Genomic DNA, 22479 nt, shown 5'->3' on the forward strand with positions numbered 1-22479 from the left:
CTTTTTTGGAGTTTTTTTTTAGCCAAACAATAGTAGACGACTTATTTTTCAGTCGTCCGAAATAACAGATTTCAAAGTCAATTGCAAAAATAACCTCTGCGTTGACCAGACGACGTATAGTTTAGTCGTCTGGAAAACTTAGATTGAAGTCGTCCGCGTCTTCTCCGCTAGTTTTTAAGTCTTCTACGTTAGTTTTTGAATAACTTATATTTTTAAGAGTGATAAGTAACTTCAAGATATGTAAAACTCATATTTACAAAATATGTTCTCTCCCTTAGTTTTACTAAATTTGACTAAGTTTTTCAACCCAAACTTATAATAAAATATGATATGCTTTGACTAGTTACTATTGTTTGTTTCCATCTCTTAAGTATTATTGTTATAGACAATAACGATGACTATTGTTATGAGTTGGAAGAAGGGTTAAAATGCTTCTTAAAATGTTGTATCAATATAAAGCTACCAACATTCTTTTTTATTAAGATGAGAAAAAGGCCATTGGAGTTTATTATTGCATATGAGAGATCCAAAGATAAGAAAAAGGCTACTGAAGTCTATTATTTCATTGATTTGTAAATGTGTAAACACATTGTTAGCACATTTAATACATCTTGGAAAACATTATTACTGATTTTACAAAAAATTCACAACTAAAAGAGTAGACATGCAATTCACAAAACAGACCACAAACAAAAGAAGTCCAGACGACTTCCAGGAAGTTCAGACGACTTTGTCAGAAGACTTTTAGGAAGTTCAGACGACTTCCAGACGACTTTACAGGAAGTCCAGACGACTTTACAGGAAGTCCAGACGACTTTACAGGAAGTCCAGACGACTTTGTCAGAAGACTTCCAAGAAGTCCAGACGACTTACAGACGACTTCCAGACGACTAACAGGTAAGTCGTCCCAGAAGTCTTCCAGATCTGAAAAACCTGCATATTAAATCCAGATCTGAAAAACCTGCATATCCAAAAACGTTCAAATGGCTTAAAAACAGAAAAAATGAGTGAAAGATTAGATAAATCTACCTTTACAGAACACACAAAAATACATATCTAAAAATAATAGATCTACCTTTAAATTAGTGGAAGATAAGTACCATCTAATTAAAAACCTGCAAAAAAGATAGATTAGTAAGAAAGACATGAGACAAAACTGGAAAATTCATATAAAGTTTGGTGTTTTCAAGTCAAAGAGATTAAAGTGGGTTTGGAGAGTTTTAGTTTGGGAAAAAAGTAAGAACTTTATACAACAAGAAGTTACCAAATACAGAAAAATCAGACATAAGAACTTACCAAAACGCTCAGATCTATTATGAAAGGGAGACTTCGTCAGAAGACTTTCATGAAGTCCAGACGACTTCCTGGAAGTCCAGACGACTTCCTGGAAGTCCAGACGACTTCCTGGAAGTCCAGACGACTTTGTCAGAAGACTTCCAAGAAGTCCAGACGACTTCCAGACGACTAACAGGTAAGTCGTCCAAGAAGTTTTCCAGATCTGAAAAACCTGCATATCAAATCCAGATCTGAAAAACTTGCATATCCAGAAACGTTCAAATGACTTAAAAATAGAGAAAATGAGTGGAAGATTAGATAAATCTACATTTATAGAACACACAAAAATACATATATAAAATTAATAGATTTACCTTTAAATTAGTGGAAGATGAGTACCATTTGATTAAAAACCTGCAAAAGAGATAGATTAGTAAGAAATACATGAGACAAAACTGAAAAATTCATATAAAGTTTGGTGTTTTCAAGTCAAAGATATTAGAGAGAGGTTGGAGAGTTTTAGAATGATGAACATTACATTTTTGTTGCAGCCATTTGAGAGGAGGAGAGAGAATGTATAAATTTTTCTTTATATATGGAGACAAAAAATCCAATTAGGTTAAATATTTTTGACTCAGACGACTTCCTGGACGACTTACGTTTCAGTCGTCTGGTGAAGAAATTAAAACAGACGACTTACATGTAAGTCGTCCAGAAGAGTTTAATATTTTTAGCGGGAAATTAAATATTTTTAGCGGAAAACTAAAATAGAAGACTTTCCAGACGACTTACAAGTAAGTCATCTGGTTTAAATTATTTAAGCGAGAAAATAATTTTTTAAAAAAAATTTAGGCGGGAATATTTGGACGACTTACATGTAAGTCGTCTGTTTTAATTTCTTCACCAGATGACTGAAATGTAAGTCGTCCGAGTAAATTATTCAACAGACGACTGAAATATACGTCGTCCGAGTAAATTATTCAACAGACGACTGAAATATAAGTCGTCCACACCCTAAAATAACCCCTAAACTTAATTATCTAATTAAAGACTTCATAAAATCAAATCAAACTTGAAAAGTGTTTACTATACACATAAATAAACACATATAAGTGAAAACTAATTTTTGAAAAAAACATTTTAGTTTTCCAAAATCTAACCCTAACAATACATACAATACTACAACATATGTTTGCCAAACTCCTAAACCAAAGTATTTCATGATTCACTACTTCCACTCATCTATCTTCAAAACAAATCAATTTTATCATATCTTAATTTATATCACTTAAAACTGTTTATAATTACTTGATTTTTATTTTTCACACATCAAAATATTTTTTTACAAGATTTATAAATTATTTTTAAAATAAACCGGTACCAGACGACTTACACTTCAGTCGTCCAGACGACTTCCAACATCTCAGACGACTCAGACGATTTACTAGGGATATATTCGTAAAAATGGCTTCTGTTTTTTTGTTTGGTCACAAGGGGCTGAGCTGTAATTTCACTAGGCTTTTAGGTTAGTTTTGCATTTGATTCAAGTTTGGGTATAAGTTTGGGGTTAAAATCAAGTTGTGGGTTAGTTTTGGCAAAAACCCCAATAATTATTTGATAGAAATTTTATTTTTCTAAGTCCTAAACAAAATATAATAGTAAATGATTATGTAATATTAATTTTATTTTCTAAAATCCTAAAAAACTGTAAAAGAATAATTGATAGTTATTTCCTTTTTATAAAAAATATCCTAAACAAAAGAAATTTGTATCATATTTTTAAATCCTAACCAAAAGAGAATTGTAAAAATTTATTTGATAATATTTTCAAGATAGTATTTGATGAAGAACATGATACTAAAAATTATTTAATTAACAAAAGAAGTGTAAAATTAGTATTGATACGAATTGCAAAAATACTAATTTTAAAATTATTTATTAATAGCTAAAATTAATTATTTGATAGCAATTTATATTTTTCTGAAATTTTAAAGAGAAGATAATTTAATAGGTTATATGACAATAACTCGGTTTGAAAAAAATCTTAAACAAAATTGTAAAAGAGTATTTTATATTATTTTTTATTTTTTAAATTGTAAATAAAAGAAGATTTATGAAATAAAATGTTTTCCTTTTTTAAAAAATCTTAATAAAATAAAATAAAATAAAATTTTAAAGTCTTATTTAATAAAACATTAAATTATTACATAAGAACATGTATAATGTTGTCATTGATTCGATTGGTGTATTTGACTTTCATTTCTTTTTACTTTTTATTCAATTTCTTATTTCGGGTTGTGTTCAGTGTAAACTTTTAGGTATAGTATTTTTTCTAATCCTAAGTACAAAGTTTATAACAATTTATCTATGCACCATGATTATAAAATACAAATATTAACTTGAATTTATGTGTGAAAACGAGTTTTAGTTATAAAATAAATATCAAACAACATATGCAAAAAACAATCATAAAACTATTATAAAATGATTTATTATTTAATGGTTTTTATTAAATTAAAACATCAAATAAAATTTGTTACAACGCAACGGGTTCATATCTTGTGATATAATAAATAATAATGGATTAAAGTTACCGTTTTCTTTGTTACCGTTGTCATAGTTCTAGTGAAAATCATTTTACAACTTATATCTTAAAAGTGTCTTTTTTTTTTTTTGTCACACATATCTTAAAAGTGTCTTAGCTCAACTATTTAGGCTTTAACCTAGGGCCCATTAATATTTAACCGCCAGGGAAATTTACGCCGTTGCCCCTCTTAACTGAAATCACAACAACGGCGCCGTTTTGGTTTAGTTTAATTAACTTCTTTTTTTTTCTTGGTAATCCAAGTTAAGATATTTACGAAGGTTGCTTAGCTTTCGAGCTGTTGTAAAAAGATCACGATCGCAACTTGTGAAAGAGAGAGAGAGATATCGAGAGATTCGGATATGGCTTGGTTAGCTAGATCCATCGCGAACTCACTCAAGCTCGACGAGGACGATGGAGATGATGAAAAGAGACTTTCTGGTGAAGATTCCGTTCCGAATCAGTCGGTGTCGGAGTCACAGTCTCCTCGAGGGGTTAAGGAAGACATCTCCGAGCTCACCAAGACCTTGAGAAGCCAATTCTGGGGCGTAGCTTCGTTCCTATCGCAACCGTCTTCGTCTCCGGATCTCCAGGAGAGAAATCAGAGTCCAGATCATGCGGAGGAGGAGGACGAGGATCTGATCGCTGGGATTAGGAACGATTTCGCGGAGATTGGAGGGAGATTCAGGACGGGGATTTCGAAGCTCTCTGAGAACTTGCCGGTATCCGATTTCACCAAGATCGCTTCGAACTTCTTACAGTTAGGTTCAGAAGGAGCCGATCCGAAGGATTACGGTGACATAATCGGAGTCACCGAGGAGCTAGTTGCGTTCGTGAGGGATCTCGCGATGCATCCCGAGACTTGGTTGGATCTTCCTTTACCTGATGAGGATGATACCTTTGATGGTAAGTCTCTTAGCTTCAGGAGGATCTTGAGCTTGCTTTGTCACTCACTATAGATTGTTTTATCTTGTGAATTTGATGCTATTTTTCAGAGTTTGAAATGACTGATGATCAGCACGAGCATGCTATGGCCGTTGAAAGGCTTGTACCGAGCCTTTCTTCTTTGAGGATTGAGCTTTGCCCTGAATACATGAGTGAGAATTGCTTCTGGATGATTTACTTTGTGCTTTTGCATCCTAAACTCACTCAACACGATGCCTCGCTTCTCTCCACTCCTCAGGTAAAAATAGTATCATCTCAGGTTTCTTGGGATGTAAAAGTTTAGCTGATGTGATTCTTGTGTAGGTACTCGAAGCAAGAGCAATGTTATCTCACGAGTTACAGAAAATAAACAGAGCACCTGTGGAAGGAGAGAGTTCCGAAGCTAACGCTGCAGTGGTTGAACCTCTTACCGTAAATCCGCAGGAGTTTGAGACAGACAAGCACACAGTTGAGAGCAAGGAGATACAAGTCGTTGACAAATCTGTGATTGAAGAAAGAAACTCATCAACTGATTCTTCTTCTTCATCCAGATTTGTCAACGTGCAAGCTGAGGACGAAGAAGAAGAAGAAGAAGACGCAGATGATTGGCTGAACGATGAAGAGAGTTCAGATGCTGTGAGCGGCATGGAAGGAGGAGCAACTACTAAGCATCCTCTTGGTGAAGAAGACGAAGAAGATGTGTCATTCAGTGATCTAGAAGATGACGATGAGGAAAGAGACGTACAGGTGAGTTCCAAGAGATCTACTAACTCTAGTTCACCAGACTGGGTACAGATATAAGACAACCAACACAGGTCAGGTAAAAGAGAACAAAGAATCAAACCATTTGCTCAATGTCGATGAAATGTAATTTAAATGACCTCTAGTGTTCTTTTGGTTATATAAAAGATATAATCTCTTCTATCAATAATCTGTTCGATGAAAACTCACTCATACGAGGCCTTTATTAGAAACTACAATGTTTGTATAAAAGGTAGAATTTGTTTATCATTACGATTGTAGATTAATAAGAAATTGATCTTTAGATCCTGGATTCGAAGCATGGTAACTAAACAGAAATGTTTTAATGCAAAAAAAAGAGAGTAAAATGCTCCCAAGTGTATCAAGGACAAAACTGGTCTCTCTTGTCTTGTCTCGTCACTATTAGTACCTCTCGAACTTAGTTTTACCGCCGGGTCTGCCACCACGACCTCTGTTAAACTTATTATTAACAGGTTCTCTCTTGCTCCTGTACCCGTCTCCTTCTCGATGTATCTTCAGCAATAATTTGGGTGGTGATGAGAAACAGAACGAAGCCGCAACCTCCTGCAGAAAAAAAAAAAAAGATTTGCGTTTTACTCAACTCAAAACTGCAACGTATACTAAGATCATATAACAGCAGATTTTGGTTGGTTACCTTGAGATCGAGTCGGTGAGCATTAAAGACATCTTTCATAGAGTGAGAATCATATCCTGATATGTAAGTCTTGTATGCTTCTTTTGCTGACACGCTCAATGCACTGTTTTCAGATATCGTCTTTTCCTGCAATTTTATTATTTAAAAAACATTAGTTAAACAAAACCTCTATGCTCTTGAACGTAGTATATAAAGAGTGAATAAAGTTTTCGGAGAGAGACAAATGTTTTACCAGGAAAGCCTGCACATTGAGCAACTTCTCTTCCTCAAATTCATGTTCTTCAACAGGAATTTTAGCTGCCTGGAATAATTCAGATTCTTCACTCAGTTATATAGTCCGTGCAACAATGTCATCAACTTAATGAAACAATTACCTTGAGATACTGAATAAACTGCAACTCCGCTGGAGTTAGAACAAGCAGAGCCTTCCCTTTTGCACCCTCTCCACGAGCTGTTCTACCTACTCTATGAATGTATTCCTAAATATTAAAAGTAAAGATACATCAGAGTGATTCTCACATGCATATGAAGTACAAATTATATAAGTAACATACCGTAGGATCATCTGGAGGATCATACTGCACAATCCAATCCTAAAACAAGCAGACAATATTCAATCAAAGACCAAACACCAACTAATAAGATTACTTACAACATTTAAAAAAATTGTTGAAAAGGAAACATACCACACGTGGGAAGTCAAGACCACGGGCACCTACATTAGTACACAATAAGACACCAGTTTCCAACTTTACGAACTGGAAAAACGTTGAAGTCCTTTTGCTCTGCTCCATCCCTCCATGGATGGCGAGGCAATCTATTTTGATGTACCGAAAGAGTTCCGTGTGAAACTTTGTCGATTTGCAAGTGGAGAAAAATACCATGATCTTCTTCTTCCCGTGAAACGTCTTCAAGAAGGTGAGTAAAAAGAGTAACCGCTTTGCACTTGGCACAACACAGTAACCTTGCTCCAAGCCTTCATTTGTAACCTACAGTTTTCAATTTCCACTTTAGGAAATGGAAAAGAAGAAAAATGTAAGAATAGATCAAAGAACAATGTGATCATCTGCTACCTCTTTTCGTCCTTCGTCCACATCAATATAAACAGGTGATGTAAGTGACACCCTAGCAAGATCCTCAACCTGTGGGTTTAACCGAATGTAACCAATCTTAATAAGCCTTTGCTAATAAAATAATGAAGGAACTATACAAAACAAACCTTGGATGTCTGTGTGGCGGAAAACAGTGACGTCTGCCTTGTCTGCATCAAATAAAAAAGACAATTTAGACACTATGTCCTTATTGAATCATTAGTTACTTCAGTATGCAAAGCCGCGAGAATACCTTTGGTAGAAGCTTAATGATCTTCTTCATGTCTTCTTCAAAGTTCTGTTCCAGTATCCTATCAGCCTCATCCATAACCAGAAACTGCAGTTTAACACATAACAGTAATTGCATTAACTCAAAAACCATGACAAATAGACAGTACTACCCAAAAATTGAAAATCAGAGTTTTTGTGTGTTACCTTCAAGTTCTTGAATACAAATCCATCAGTATTCTCAAGGTGATCGAGAAGTCTGCCAGGGGTAGCCACCAACAGGTTAACACCTTTGACAAGAATTTCAACTTCTTTCTTTCTGGGCTCACCACCAATAACCTTTCCCACGGTCTGAGAATGGAACTTAAGAAGCTCTTTCGCCACTAAATACGACTGAAACATGAAAGATGTTTTGAGTATTCACTCATTGACTTGATTCAAGTAGTGACAAATATAGAAGACCTGAATGGCAAGCTCTCTTGTTGGACAAATCACAATAACACCGGTTCCATTGCGAGGAGTAAACCGGACATGGTAAAGAAGCTCTACAGCGGGTATAAGAAAAGCCAAGGTCTTTCCAGAACCGGTTCTGGCAGCTCCGAGTACATCTTTCCCCATCATCAACGGCGGAATCGCTTTAGCTTGAATCTGCAACATTCAAGGATTAGTTTTGTAAACGGGTTAATAATAAAAAAGGTTGAATCTTTTTACCTGAGTCATGCGTGCGAATCCCATCTCTTTGATGGATTTATGAGTGTTATCAGATAGCCCCAATGACTCAAACGTTTCGTTAGTCATTATACCGTTTCCACCACTTTCCTCTCCTTCTTCTTCGACCTGCTTCGCTTTCTTCTTCTTCTTCTTCTTCTTTGGTTCTTCATCGCTAATTGCTTCGGTCTCTTCATCCTCTGTCGCAACCTGCTTTAGTTTCTTCTTCTTCTTCTTCGGTTCTTCATCTGTTATTGATTTTGGCTCTTTAACCTCCCTCTTCGCTAGCTGCTTTAGTATCTTCGCTTTGTCTCTGGATCTTTTCTTCTTCGTCTTCATCTCTTCCTTTTCGGGTGAATGCTGCTCCAAATCCAAATTCCCCATGGTTTGAAGGGCTTTTCTTCTTCTTCTTCGATTTGAGGCAAGCAGAGAGACTTTGGTTTTTAACCTCTATCAAAATCGAAATAGGGATACAAGATTATTAGGGTTTATCAAGGTCTCTCTGTATATCAGTATTTCAAGAAACCGGACCGGAACAGAGTTGGTTTAACTGTATTAAACTAAAAAAAAATCTCTAAACCGACGAACCCAAAAGAACTACAATGGGCCGGGTTTTATGTTTCTATTTAAAAAAAAAAAATTCCAAAATTTGCCACATGTCTAAGATTACCAAAGAAATTAAATGCATGTCATTGATTTTGACATAACGTAATGACTAACATTTATGTCATTTATTATCTGGTTCTATCATTTATTCATGTAATCATCCAGTGACTTTGTGTTGTTAGTGATGATGTGGCAAAAAAAAAATATGCTAAATAAGATATTTAAATATGATGTCAACAAAATGAAATGTGGCTAAAATTTTGTGCACACTATTGACAACGACATTGTCAAAATCATCCAAATCACTACTTTTTACCTCTAATAAGTAAATCTATACTATAATCACAGTAAATTATAAACCAAATATAATAGATAACTATTTTACTATATATTTAAAAATTTTCAGCAATGGAACATACATATTAAATCCTATCCACCCATTTAAATATTAAACCCTAGACAATCCCCCTAGTTACTAAATCTAAACCCAAATATAATCTTAACCATATGTTGCAAGTGTACAATTCTATCTCAGTGACATAGTACAATACCCAAGATACGGTAAAAACTATACATAACAAACCCACCTAAAATCGCTGACTACTATACACAAACCTCTATTTAGTAATTCTAAACTCAAACCAGAAACCTATAAATCCAAATACATTCTATAAACTATTTTTCAATATTAGACAATCTAAACCCTAGCAAGAAACCTATAACACGGCAAATTATTACATATTTAATAAATAGTATAGAACTATTGACTCAAATAGTATAGAACTTATAAATAGTATAGAATGCTGACTCACACCCAACTTTAAATATTAAACCCTAAACTGTTATCACTAAACCCAAAACTCAACCCTCACCTTTCAAATACTAAACCATAAATCTTAATCACAAAATCTTAAACCATACCACTCATTTAAATATTAAACCTTAAACAAACTCCCTAGTTACTAAATCTAAACTCAAATATAATGTCTATAATTGCATGAAAGAAGTTAATGTTGATCCCAACCATACCCCCTCACCTTCTAAATAATAAACCCTAAATTCTAGTCACTAAACTCTAATCCAAATATACCCTAAACCCTAAACCTAAATAAATAGATTAAGCTAAACCCTAATCAAGGAAGTATAGACCCAAATAGAATGTATATAATATGGTTTACTATACCCAAACCTTTACTTTGTAAATCTAAACCCTAGGCAGGAACCTATAACCCAAATACAATCTATAAATTGTTTTCCAATATTAAACACTTCAAAACACATTTACTTGGTTAGCATGTTCCATATCTTATATTCCATATAGTCTAAGTAGTATAGTAAACGAATGTTCCAAATAATCAAATTTGTCCAACACTCGAAAAATGAATTTCATATTACAATCAATCACACAAAATGACAAAGAAGAGACCTATCAAATTTAAAAGCATGACATATTATTACATTTTTAAGGAGTAGTATAGAAATATGTCTCAAATAGTATGGTAACCGTACATAGGTAGCTATACTTAAAAATATATATTATACTATTCATTTCACCAAATATAGTATAGACGGCGAGTTCATCTTCTTCAATTCTTTTTTTAAACAGACTGATACACATTCATTTATTTCACCACCATATAGAGATCGTCTTCATCTCCTCTCTTTTTCCCGACACGATGATGCTTTTACTGACTCGCCATCGTTGTTCTTCACCACTGGATCTGTAAAATAAAAACAGAAACGAAAACAGAGTATGTAAACAAAAGCATAATTGTGAAGAATCAATTGATTTAAGAAAAAAAAGGAGAAAAAAATGAAAGAGTTGTTGTGTGTGTTCACCGTCTACGCTTTCATCGTTGTTTGTTCTTCACCACTGGATCTTTAAAACAAAACACAAACGAAAACAAAGTATGAAAACAAAAGCATGATTGTGAGAATCAATTGATTTTTATTTTTAAAAAGGAAAAGAAATGAAAGAGTTGTTGTGTGTGCTCACCGTCTATAACTTCATCGTTGTCTCTTCTTTTGAACAATTGATTGTTCTTTTGGTGAAGTATTAAAAGAGAAAAATTATGTGACAGAAGAAAATGTATGATTTTGTTGATAATCTGAAGAAGAAAGAGAGACAGTGGAAAGAGATGGTGGAGTAGAGACGTGGCGGTGGTGGTGATGGATTAGAAGAAGTGACTAAAAGTTTTTTATATATTTTTTAATTATTTTTGTTAGTAGATTTCACCGGTTGGTTTTAGAAGGTTAATATGAAAATAATCTATAATGTGTATAGTGTATATTGAAAAAATAGAGCTTTTAGATATTGGATGAATTATAATTTGTTTGATGGATGTAGGATGCAATTTCCCATTTTTTTTTCTTGATCAAATCTATTAAAAAATTTAGGAAAAATTTACTGGATATTCATGGGAGACTTAAAAATTAAGAATATGTTCATTCTACCCCGCAAGACCCTAGATGTGACAGGTTTAGCCAAAGATGTCTTGTGTTTTCAAGGGCTTTGGTTCTTCGGCACTTAGTTAGCAATACAATTTGATGATGATGTTGTCACAACACATGAGGGTCTCTTTAACCCAGTTTTTTATTTTTAGTGAAAGAGTAACCAAATTAAAGTCAAATCGAAAACGATCGGTTAAGACTTTATGTTTTCGATTTCAGTTTTCTTAATTAGATATATCTCTGTGGGCGATGAAGAAGAAGCCGATGGAGATCACGTTCAGTTCCTTGGTTAAAGGTGACGTCCTCTTTTATTTCTTTTAGTTATTTTCCATTTTTTTTAATTTTAATTGTCTTTTTAATTAATCTTCCGTGTCACTTTGATTGGTTTTACGAATTGAGGTGAATTAGAAGGTTGTGTTATAAATCATATTGTAAATGTCCATAACCGGCCCGGTCCATAACCGACCCGGTTCATAACCGGCCCAATGCTAGAGAGAGAGACTCGACCGTGAGGAGAGAGAGAGAATCGACATCTTGTCTTTTCCTTATTAGATTATGATTTGTACTCTTTCCATATTTGTATTTCATTTCTTTAGTCTTTCCATTATTCTATGACGGTGTAATTCTCTATATATAAAATGCTCCTTATGTTTATGAATAATATAGAAACATAGATTTCATTCTCTTGTTTCACAACACGTTATCAGCATGATCACGCTCTAAACCCCTAAGCTAAACAAACCCTAGCCGACGAATCCATAATCCCCTCGACGATAAACCCTAACCGTTGAGAACTCCCGATCACGAACCCTAAACCTAATTCTCATCTTGTTCCCGTTCGTGACACGATCCCACCTCGCGACCTCAGACCGTCTCAGCTCGATCCCGAGACACGATCTCAGCCAGCTCACGATAGACGACTCGATACCGCTCGCGACAACAGCTTGTTTCCGTTCGTGATCAGACGATCTCAGCTTCAGCTCGCGTTCCCGATACCAGCAAGGACAACTCGCGATCCGTTCCAGCTCTAGACGACCTCAGTTCGTTCGCGTATCAATCTCAACGTTCAGCTCGCGGTTCTTCTTCTCATTGGAGGTCCATTCAACCCCACTTGAGGTTAAGGTAATTCGAAACCTTAAAGAGAACCCATAATCGAATGTTGATTGCTTGATATGAATTGAAACCATAAAATCTTAAACCCTAATCGAAACCATAGGGTAATAGATCAAAACCCCAATGAGTAAATCGAAGCTCATAATCATAATTTTGATACCCTAAACCCTAATAGAGATTGATTGTTTAATCAATTAAAATCAAAACCTTAATGGTTTTGAATCTCAAAACCCCAATGATCTAAGATCAAAATCGAAACTCTAATATCCATGATCCTAGCCGGCATACATGCTTATTGCATGAATGCATGAAATCAATTTTATTTAAAACCCTAATATTAAAACACATTCGATTTTATAAACCTTAATTCGAAATCAAATTGATTGATTGAATGAATTAAAATCGAAACCCTAATCTAATGATTTGAATCGAAATTGATTGTTTGAATGATTGTATGTTTGGATATAGTATGCTAGCCTTGATTAATTAAAACCGTATTGAATTTGATCACATAGAAATCGATTGCTAGGATTGATAATCTCATTCTTGAATTTGGTTGTTTGAATTGATAAAACCGATTGAATGATTTGTTTGATCGAAACCCTAATGTCTTGAAATTAAAATCGAATATTATCTTGTTTGACTGATTAAAACTGAATGCTTGAATTGAAATAGAAATTGCTTGCTAGGTTAAATGATTTATGCATTCACGTCTTGATAATGATCTGTCTAGTATTGATAGTTTTCATACATTCTCGAATGAACCATAATTGTTGCATTGCTCGACTGTTTGATTGCAATTACACATTGAACTCTTAGAAAACCGTTTGCTAAGATTGAAAACGAATAACCATTGTATTGATTGCATTGAAACCGTTTGCTAAGATTGTAGTCGTGCGGCTTGTTTGCATCATGCATGCATAATAGTATGAACTGATTGCATATAGAATCTGAATGCTAAGATTGAACATGTATGCATCATATACGAATGACCTATTTGCATCATACCTAGAATCCGGATTGCTTGAGCATATTGATTGCATTCGCTTGAACACTTTTCAATCTAAATTATGAAACATATGATTTCAGATGTCAAAAATCAACAACTTGGATTTTGCTGCCCTAAATCTCTCTGGAGATAATTACTTGCAATGGACACTTGATGCTAAGATCATCTTAAAATCCAAGGGACTTGGTGAGTGTATCACCAAGGACAATAATGCAAGTGAGAAAGATAGATACAGTGCGATATTAATTATACGCCATCATCTTATTGAGAGTCTCAAAGATCAGTATTTGACTATTGAGAACCCTCTAGACCTTTGGACAGAGTTGAAAACGAGATATGATCACCAGAGAACGGTATTATTACCAAAGGCTACATATGATTGAAGGAATCTCAGAATCCAGGACTTTAAGTCCGTGGACGAGTATAACTCAGCCCTGTTTAAAATAGTTTCGAAACTCAAACTGTGTGGTGAGGATATAACGGATAAGGATATGCTTTAGAAAACCTTTTCCACCTTCCACACAAGCAATGTGTTGTTACAACAACAATACCGTGAGAAGGGCTTCTCTACTTATGCTAATCTGATCTCTTGTTTATTGCTTGCGGAGCAGAACAATGAACTGTTGATGAGAAACAGTGAATTGAGACCTCCTGGAACAAAACCCATTACTTGAGGCACATGTGACCGTAGAGGCTAAGAAAGAGTTGAACCATGTCCAGAGTGATAGCCAACACAACCGTGGTCGTGGAAAATGGCATGGACATGGTGGTCGAGACCGAAACTCGTTTGGTCGAGGCCAAGGCAACTCATATGGCTGTGGCTCCTATGGAGGCTGTGGTACATCTTTCAAGCCACAAAACTCGACCAAATCCGAGTGCCATAGATGTGGTATGGATAATCATTGGGCTAAGACATGTAGGACTCCCAAACATCTCGTTGACCTCTACCAAGAGAGTTTGAAAGGGAAGAATCCTGAAGCTCATATGACTTATCAAGATGGTGAAGATGATTTCAATCATGAACGAGACGATCTTATGGATTATTAAACTTCAGATTGTTTAAAAGAATGAAGTTGAATTTGACATCTATGTTTTCGTGTTCTTTGCTTTATGTTTTCTATGTTTTGATTGCTTTGAACTTATTTTATCAATGAATGAAAGTTTTTATATGAAGTCTCTAAAGTATCATTCCGGGTATAGCCAGTCTCATAGAGGGCTACGGCCAGGCTAACATCCTGTTGCCTAAGGGTACGCATCTAGAGATATCTGATGCATTGTATTCACCCAGCTCTAAGAGAAGCCTATTGAGCTTTAAAGACATTCGAATGAATGACTTTCATATTGAGACTAAGGGCGAAGGAAACAAAGAGTGCCTTCAGATCATAGAGATCGGCCAAGGCTATAAGAAAGTCTTAGAGTCTATACATGCGCTTTCTACTGGGCTTTTACTATGCTAAGGTCGGAATGTTAGAGACCAATGCTGGTGAGTTCACGTCCCAAGCATTTAATGATTACTGTATGTCCATGGGAGTAAGTGTGGAACACTCCGTGGCACATGTACATACACAAAACGGCTTGGCCGAATCATTCATAAAACGAATTCAGCTAATAGCTATACTATTGCTTATGAGGTCTAAGCTTCCGGCCACAGCTTGGGGACACATGGTCTTGCACGCGGCCGAACTGATTCGTATCAGACCGTCTAGTGAACATAAATATTCCCCATCACAATTGCTTATGGGTCTTGAGCCAGATATATCCCATCTTAAGACATTTGGTTGTGCCGTCTATGTACCAATTGCTCCACCACAGAGAACAAAGATGAGACCTCAAAGGAGGATGGGGATATATGTTGGATATGATTCCCCCACGATTATAAAATACCTTGAGCCAACTACGGGTGATATATTTAAGGCCAGGTATGCGGATTGTCACGTTGATGAATCCGAACATCCAACATTAGGGGGAGATATCAATAAGCTCGTAAAAAAGATTACATAGAATCAAACATCTTTATCTTGGCAGGATCCTCAGAGTCAGGAATGTGATTTAGAAGTTCAAAAGATTATACATTTACAAAAGCTAGCTAATCAATTGCCAAATTCCTTTGCTGACCCGAAAAGAATGACTAAGTCATATATACCAGCTGCTAATGCACCAATCAGAATTGATGTTCAATAGGGACACAATCAAATTGCTACAAAGTCTAGAAAACGTTTGAAACGTGGTAGACCAATAGGTTCCAAAGATAAGAACCCTTGGAAAACTAAGAAAGGTGCAGAGAATGAAACCGAGGTTGTTGAAACCCTAGACACGACCGCGGCCGTTCCTAAATCCCGGGACTTAACCGCGGCCGATCCCAAAACCCTAATAGCGATCGCGGCCGATTATGAATGCTTAGATGCGGCCGGCCCTGATGTATCTAATCCTGATTCTTGGGACGCCAAGATTCAAGGTACTGAATGTCCTGATAATAATGAGATCTCAATAAATTATGTCTTGTCTGGGATACAATGGAACAGAAAGAATGTCGACATTTATGATATATTTGCATATAAGGTAGCACTTGAACTTATGGATTTGAATGAGGATCATGAACCCACGTCTATTTATGAGTGCACTCAATGATCAGATTGGATCAAATGGAAAGAAGCTATAAACGTGGAGTTAAACTCTTTAAAAAAGAGAGATGTCTTTGGACCAAAAGTCCGGACACCATATGATGTTAAACCAGTCGGCTATAAGTGGGTCTTTGTGAGGAAAAAAAAATGAACACGGCAAGGTCGTGAGATATAAAGCACGGCTTGTTGCACAAAGATTCTCACAGAGACCAGAAATCGATTATGAGGAAACATACTCCCATATGGTGGATGCTACTACTTTTAGATTCCTGATAAGTCTGGCTATAAGAGAAAAATTAGACTTGCGGTTAATGGATGTTGTAACTGCATACTTATATGGGCCACTGAATAATGAGATTTATATGAAAGTACCAGAGGGTTTATAGTTGAAAAACTAATCGAGTACTCGAGAACAACACTGTATAAAGTTGAATAAGTCACTTTATGGATTGAAACAATCAGGCCGAATGTGGTACAATAGGTTAAGTGAGTACCTAGAGAGAGAAGGATACAAGAATGGTCCGATCAGCTCTTGTATCTTTATAAAGAAATTCAGCCAGAGCTTTGTGATTATAGCAGTGTATGTTGATGATTTAAATATCCTAGGAACCTCTGGAGAGATTTCCCAAACAGTTGAATATCTTAAGAAAGAATTCGAGATGAAAAATCTTGGAAAAACAAAGTTTTGTTTGGGATTGGGATTACAGCTTGAGTACATAAGAGATGAAATCATTGTGCATCAAATGGCATATACAGAAAAAATACTCAAGAGATTTAACATGGCCGAGTCTCACCCCTTATCTAGCCCCATGGTCGTGAGGTCTCTCGGCATGGACACTGATCCATTCCGTCCTAAGATGGATGATGAAGATGTCCTTGGTCCCGAAGTGCCATATCTCAGTGCCATAGGAGCTTTGATGTATCTGGCTAGTCACACAACCAAATATATGTTTTGCCGTGAATCTATTGTCTAGATTAAGCTCTTGTCCAACCCAAAGGCACTGGAACGGGATTAAACATGTTCTTCGTTACCTGCAAGGAACGAAAGACTTGGGTTTATTTTATACTAACCAAAACAAAAAAGGTTTAGTTGATTTTGCTGATGCAGGTTATTTTTCGGATCCACACAATGCTCGATCACAGACATGCTATGTTTTAACACATGGTGGAACGGCCATATCATGGTGTTCCATGAAGCAGGCGATCGCAGCCACATCTTCAAACCATTCGGAGATCTTGGCTGTTCTTGACGCCAGCTGCGAGTTGTTCAGAACAAGGGGAGTAATACGTGTTGTACTCTTTTTCCTTCACCAAGGTTTTGTCCCACTGGGTTTTCCTGGTAAGGTTTTAATGAGGCAACATCTTAAGCGTATTACAATCCCTGTATGGTTATGACATCCAAGGGGGAGTGTTATAAATCATATTGTGGATGTCCATAACCGGTCCAGTTCATAACCGGCCCAATGCTAGAGAGAGACTCGGCCGTGAGGAGAAAGAGAGAGAGAGAATCGACATCTTGTCTTTTCATTATTAGATTATGATTTGTACTCTTTCCATATTTGTATTTGCTTTCTTTAGTCTTTTAATTATTCTATGACAGTGTAATTCCCTATATAAAAGGCTCTTTATGTTTATGAATAATATAGTAACATAGATTTCATTCTCTTGTTTCACAACATGTTCATGGGGTGAACCCAAGTTTTGATCAATGTCAATTTACCTCCTTTCTTTACAATCCTCTGCTAAGAGAAAATTAAAAAAAAACAATGAAAATGTAATTGGGTTGAGTCAACTATTACAGTTTTGGTTTAATAAATCCATTTCATTATGTGATATATGTCAAAACTAAATCCAATCCCTTTTAATTACATTTCATTCAGGAAAACACATTCCTAGTTCAGCTATATTTACAATGATAAATCACGTGGACAACCGAGAACAAATAAAGAGAGAACTGGAGACTTCACAAGGATCTTATCGTCTTATCGACGTCGACAACCTCTCCAACTTCGACCATAACAATCTTCCGATGGACGACTTAGCTCTGTTTTCCTCCTCCACATCACTTGACGAACCTAACCTCGTCGACACCATCCCAACTGTCTTAACCGCCGACACAACCACTCCATGCAATTCTCTTACAACCGCTTCAACCGCATTCGCATCCTTCTCACCACCGCTCACCCCCGCAACATAAAACGAACCAACCGCATTCTCACCTTGAGTACTCATCTCTGCTCTCGTTATCGACAAACCGTTTTCTCTCACAGTTCTCGTCACATCCGACAACAAACCCATCTTGTTCTTTGTCCGAACGTCAAGCTTGAACCCGCGTGAAGCGCGTCTCGATATCGCAGCTACCAAACAATGCCTTAGTCTCTCCCTTTGTCCTTCCGTTTCTAACGTGCACCCGTTCTTCTTCCTTATGAAATACTCTTGCTCCGCCGTTGAGCCCCTTGCTCCAGCGACGGCATGAAACACAACGAATTGTAACTCCTTTAACGCGCATACCGTGTCGAACAATAGTTTTGGTCTGTCTCTACACTTAACGCTCACCATTGAATAACCATTGCATGCTTCGATCGCTACGTGTATCCTCTCGCATCTTCCCCTCCACAACGCATCACACCTGTTACATATAATGTGGCATGTAACTAAACAAAATATTAATGTAACAATATTTTTTTTATTACGCACCTGTCTCCACTGCAGCAGTCGCAGCCAAAGCAGTTCTCGTAGTCTCTCTCAGCGTACATTAGCTCGTGAAGACGTCGCTCAGTGTGGGCCCATCCGACCGGAGCTCCTTTAGCCTCGACCACACTCACGACGACACGAGACTCATCGCCGACTCTTTGATGGGCCTCCATGACTATATCAAGATGGTCCTTCACTTGGGCCTTTCTTATTGGGTCGATAATCGGCCCACCGTTGAACCCGTCTTCTAGATAAATCACCATAGCCGCTCGCTCGTGGTGGGTCCACGCAACAGCTGCAGTCACATGACATCCAATGTCGGAAAGTACGGCAGAGATCTCAGACAGTAGACCCGGTCTGTCAATTCCGGTTATCTCAAACGCCGTGTGCTCTGTTGACACGTGGCGCTGCTGCACTTCACGTTTTAGATTACTCTGCATCTCTTTTGTGATGCCTCCCTTTCTACTATAACATATTGCCTGAATTAAACAAAAATTAATTTTAGAAAAAAGTTTAAATTGCTCAAAAAAAAAGTTTAAATTATGATTAAAAATTATTATTTAACCTGCTGAATGTATAGAATCAGGCTTCGGTCTGTGAGCTTGTTCCCGAGTTGGTCCGTCACGTGAAAGACTAACAAAGAGAAATATTTCAGATGTTATGTCAAATAGCTGGTCCACCATGACGACATGTGATGATGAAGAAGCTGAGACCTACCATCCATGAACCAGTCGCCATCAGATGAGATGTAAGATTTGGAGATAACGAGATCGAGATCAGCTAAAACCTGGACCATGTCCAGTAATATCCCGTACTTATTCGCGCTATCTACCTGATTATATATAAACACACACAGATGATTAACTAGGCTTTTTATGAGTAATTAACTAATCGTTAACTGTTAGCTTAATGATTAATTAAGAAAAAAAAATCATCAAGAGCTTTTAGATTACCTTAACGAGTGTACAATTAGGGTCTGAGTCGTTGTCTACACAAACACTAATTAACGCAAGAACCCAGCAATAAAACAATAGGATTATCATAATGATTGGTTTAAAATAGATGAGAATCTACAAAGCACGAACCTGGGAGGATTGATTCTCTCGACGAGTGATTCTATCTCGGAATCAATCCGAGGCTGATAAGCTACCTCCATCATCTTGTTATTCACCGCGAGTATTGTTTGGTTAGCTCTCAAAATTCAGACCTATATATAAAACAACACATAAACCTGTTTTTAGTAGGAATGCGAAGAGGATTTTTGTTATTTACTATTTATATTTTTAATGTGTAATAGCAATTGTCTAATTTCACCAAGTAAACGAGGTGGTGATATATAATGAAAGAACAAATAAAAGGTTAATGATTGTATTATAGTCTAGATAAATAAGAAAGCAACCCGTATCTTCGGGTTCAGATTTCATATGCATTTATCTCCTTTTTCACTCTAGGATTAATTAATTAATTAAAAGTCCGTACAAGGCTAATCATTCAAGATAATTAAAACTGAATTAAGCTTTTCTAGATTACGATAATATCTATGACTTGTTCGTATAATTTGAAGAAATACAAACAAAAATGAACTCGCATTGGAAAAAAAAAAAATACTTAAAAGCAGAAGACGAACCCAAAGTTGTCTTCGTGAGAAAAGAAAAACAAATATTCAATCCTTTGTGCTCATGAACGCATTTATGAGAGAATCTGAATCCAAATTGTCTTGAAAACCTAGAGATTTTGGTTCTTGTTTTTTTTCTCAAGAATTTCAAGACGAAAAGAGAAAGGAAAATGAAGGGAGAAAGATATACCTTTGTGTTGAGGTTCTGATTCAACAGAGACTAATGGATGAAGAAGAAGGATCCTAAAAATGGAGAGATTTTATGGAAGAAAATAGTGAATAATTCTTCTTTAGCTATAAAAGAGGAGGGATACTTGTGTTGGTGGACGAGAAAGAGAGAAGCGAAAACCCAAGTTATATCGTATCTATTTATCACATGTCTTGTATCTATGTATATACACATACATTGTAAACTTAGGGAGAAAGTATATTTTGTAAACTGTCTGTCTTTCTCATTGATCACGTCGGATACATATACTCTCGGATATATATACTCGATCATCGTATCTTTACAAGGAGATTCTACTATATCTACAACTACCCTTACATTATTATCTTCTAATATGTTGTACTTATCTCAACAACCCGAAACTTATCTCATTGGTTTGGTTCAGCAGACTTCACTTAACCATACCACTCTTAACACTCCCCCTCAAGTTGGTGAGTGTAAGTTCCTTACTCCCAACTTGTTCATTAAATAGTGAAACGCGGAACTACCCAAAGCCTTTGTCATTACGTCAGCTAGTTGTTCCGTTGTCCGAACATGTCGTATTGTTATTAGCCGATCTTGCACTGCGTCTCGAACACTATGACAGTTCGACTCGATATGTTTGGTCATTTCATGAAACACCGGATTAGTAGCGATGTATATGGCTGATTTGCTGTCACAGAAAAGCTGCATAGGTTCATCATGCTTCACTACCATGTCCGCAAGAAGCCGTTTCAACCACTTTAGCTCACGCAGAGTCGCCGCCATTGACCTGTATTCTGCCTCCGCGGAAGAGTGAGATACTGTATCCTGCTTCTTCGTCTTCCAAGAGATGGGTGAGTCTCCCAACACTACAACAAACGCGGACATGGACCTTCTCGTCAGAGGACACGCAGCCCAGTCGGATCGCAGAAGGATCTTATGCGAAGATCACTAACTGCTTTCAACATAATTCCTTGACCAGGACAACCCTTCAGATATTTGAGTACTCGCAACGCAGCATCCCAATGAACTTCTCTCGGCTTCTGCATTACCTGAGACAAGACGTGTACATCATAACTCAGCTCCGGTCTTGTGATCGTGAGGTACACGAGCCATCCTACCACTCTTCTAAACTTCTCGGGATCCTTAAACATAGGTCTTTTATCTGCCAATAACTTGTGATTCTGCTCCATTGGAGTTGCTACCGGTTTACAACCCAACAATCCCGATTCAGCGATGATCTCCAGTGCGTACTTTCTCTGTGTGAGGAACATCCCCAATGGTCCGCGTGCCATCTCTATACCGAGGAAGTATTTCGCTTTGCCTAGATCCTTCATCTTGAAGCAATCGCTCAAATAAGATTTGAACTTCATCATCATGCTCAAGTCATTACTCATAAGTATCAGATAATCCACGTAGATCAAGAATCTCAAGCTTTTACCATCTTTGATAAACGTGAATAATGAGTAGTCAGAGTAAGACTGCTTGAAACCGAAACGCTTGAGTGCAGTGGTGAGCTTTGCAAACCAACATCTCGGTGCTTGCTTCAACCCATAAAGTGACTTTCTCAGCTTACACACTTTTGTTGGGCTATCACCATAGAACCCAGGGGGCATTTTCATGTATACTTCTTCTTTCAATTCTCCATGCAGGAAGGCGTTTTGTACGTCCATCTGGTGTATCTCCCAATTCTTCGCGACTGCTACTTCCATCAGAGTTCGAACTGTGGTTATTTTAGCGACAGGCGCAAAGGTTTCTCTATAGTCCCTTCCTTCTACTTGTTTATTACCGCACACCACCAGCCTTGCCTTGGGCCTCTCCATCGTTCCGTCAGCATTGAACTTGTATTTGTACACCCACATACACGCTAATGCCTTCTTCCCTCTCGGCAACTCCGTAACATCCCAAGTTCTCTGATCTTCCAGAGCAACTACTTTAGTTGACATCGCTCCT

At 36.8% G+C, this 22479-nt stretch overlaps 3 protein-coding genes and 1 pseudogene across 6 annotated transcripts; 2 read left to right on the forward strand and 2 right to left on the reverse strand.

The window, feature by feature from the left end:
• Positions 1 to 4125: 4125 nt before the first annotated feature.
• BNAC03G48720D lies at positions 4126 to 5832 on the forward strand. The gene is made up of 3 exons (XM_013786006.3): positions 4126 to 4765; positions 4855 to 5042; positions 5108 to 5832. Exons 1-3 carry the CDS (start codon positions 4222 to 4224, stop codon positions 5582 to 5584), a joined length of 1209 nt encoding a protein of 402 aa, XP_013641460.1. The 5' UTR covers positions 4126 to 4221; the 3' UTR covers positions 5585 to 5832.
• On the reverse strand, positions 5719 to 8784 carry LOC106348170 (DEAD-box ATP-dependent RNA helicase 27). The gene is made up of 12 exons (XM_013787849.3): positions 8231 to 8784; positions 7982 to 8167; positions 7727 to 7912; positions 7545 to 7628; positions 7420 to 7461; positions 7274 to 7342; positions 6887 to 7189; positions 6755 to 6793; positions 6575 to 6679; positions 6433 to 6501; positions 6201 to 6326; positions 5719 to 6109 (listed from the first exon to the last, which is right to left on the reverse strand). The coding sequence occupies exons 1-12, from the start codon at positions 8609 to 8611 to the stop codon at positions 5948 to 5950; spliced, it is 1752 nt and encodes a 583-aa protein (XP_013643303.2). The 5' UTR covers positions 8612 to 8784; the 3' UTR covers positions 5719 to 5947.
• A 3359-nt stretch (positions 8785 to 12143) lies between these two features.
• On the forward strand, positions 12144 to 14477 carry LOC125583060 (annotated as a pseudogene).
• Positions 14478 to 17828: 3351 nt separating this feature from the next.
• On the reverse strand, positions 17829 to 20794 carry LOC106346628 (ACT domain-containing protein ACR1). Of its 4 annotated transcripts, XM_013786002.3 has the most exons (8): positions 20527 to 20794; positions 20349 to 20446; positions 19807 to 19928; positions 19675 to 19720; positions 19439 to 19553; positions 19287 to 19354; positions 18725 to 19200; positions 17829 to 18656 (listed from the first exon to the last, which is right to left on the reverse strand). In XM_013786002.3, the coding sequence occupies exons 3-8, from the start codon at positions 19878 to 19880 to the stop codon at positions 18002 to 18004; spliced, it is 1434 nt and encodes a 477-aa protein (XP_013641456.1). In that variant the 5' UTR covers positions 19881 to 19928; positions 20349 to 20446; positions 20527 to 20794; the 3' UTR covers positions 17829 to 18001. The 4 variants fall into 4 exon arrangements, with proteins under 4 accessions (XP_013641456.1, XP_013641455.1, XP_048606567.1 ...); XM_013786001.3 differs by lacking the exon at positions 20349 to 20446; XM_048750610.1 differs by lacking the exon at positions 19675 to 19720.
• Positions 20795 to 22479: the final 1685 nt, after the last annotated feature.

Source organism: Brassica napus, chromosome C3 (genome assembly GCF_020379485.1).
Source record: "Brassica napus cultivar Da-Ae chromosome C3, Da-Ae, whole genome shotgun sequence".
Lineage (NCBI taxonomy): Eukaryota > Viridiplantae > Streptophyta > Magnoliopsida > Brassicales > Brassicaceae > Brassica > Brassica napus.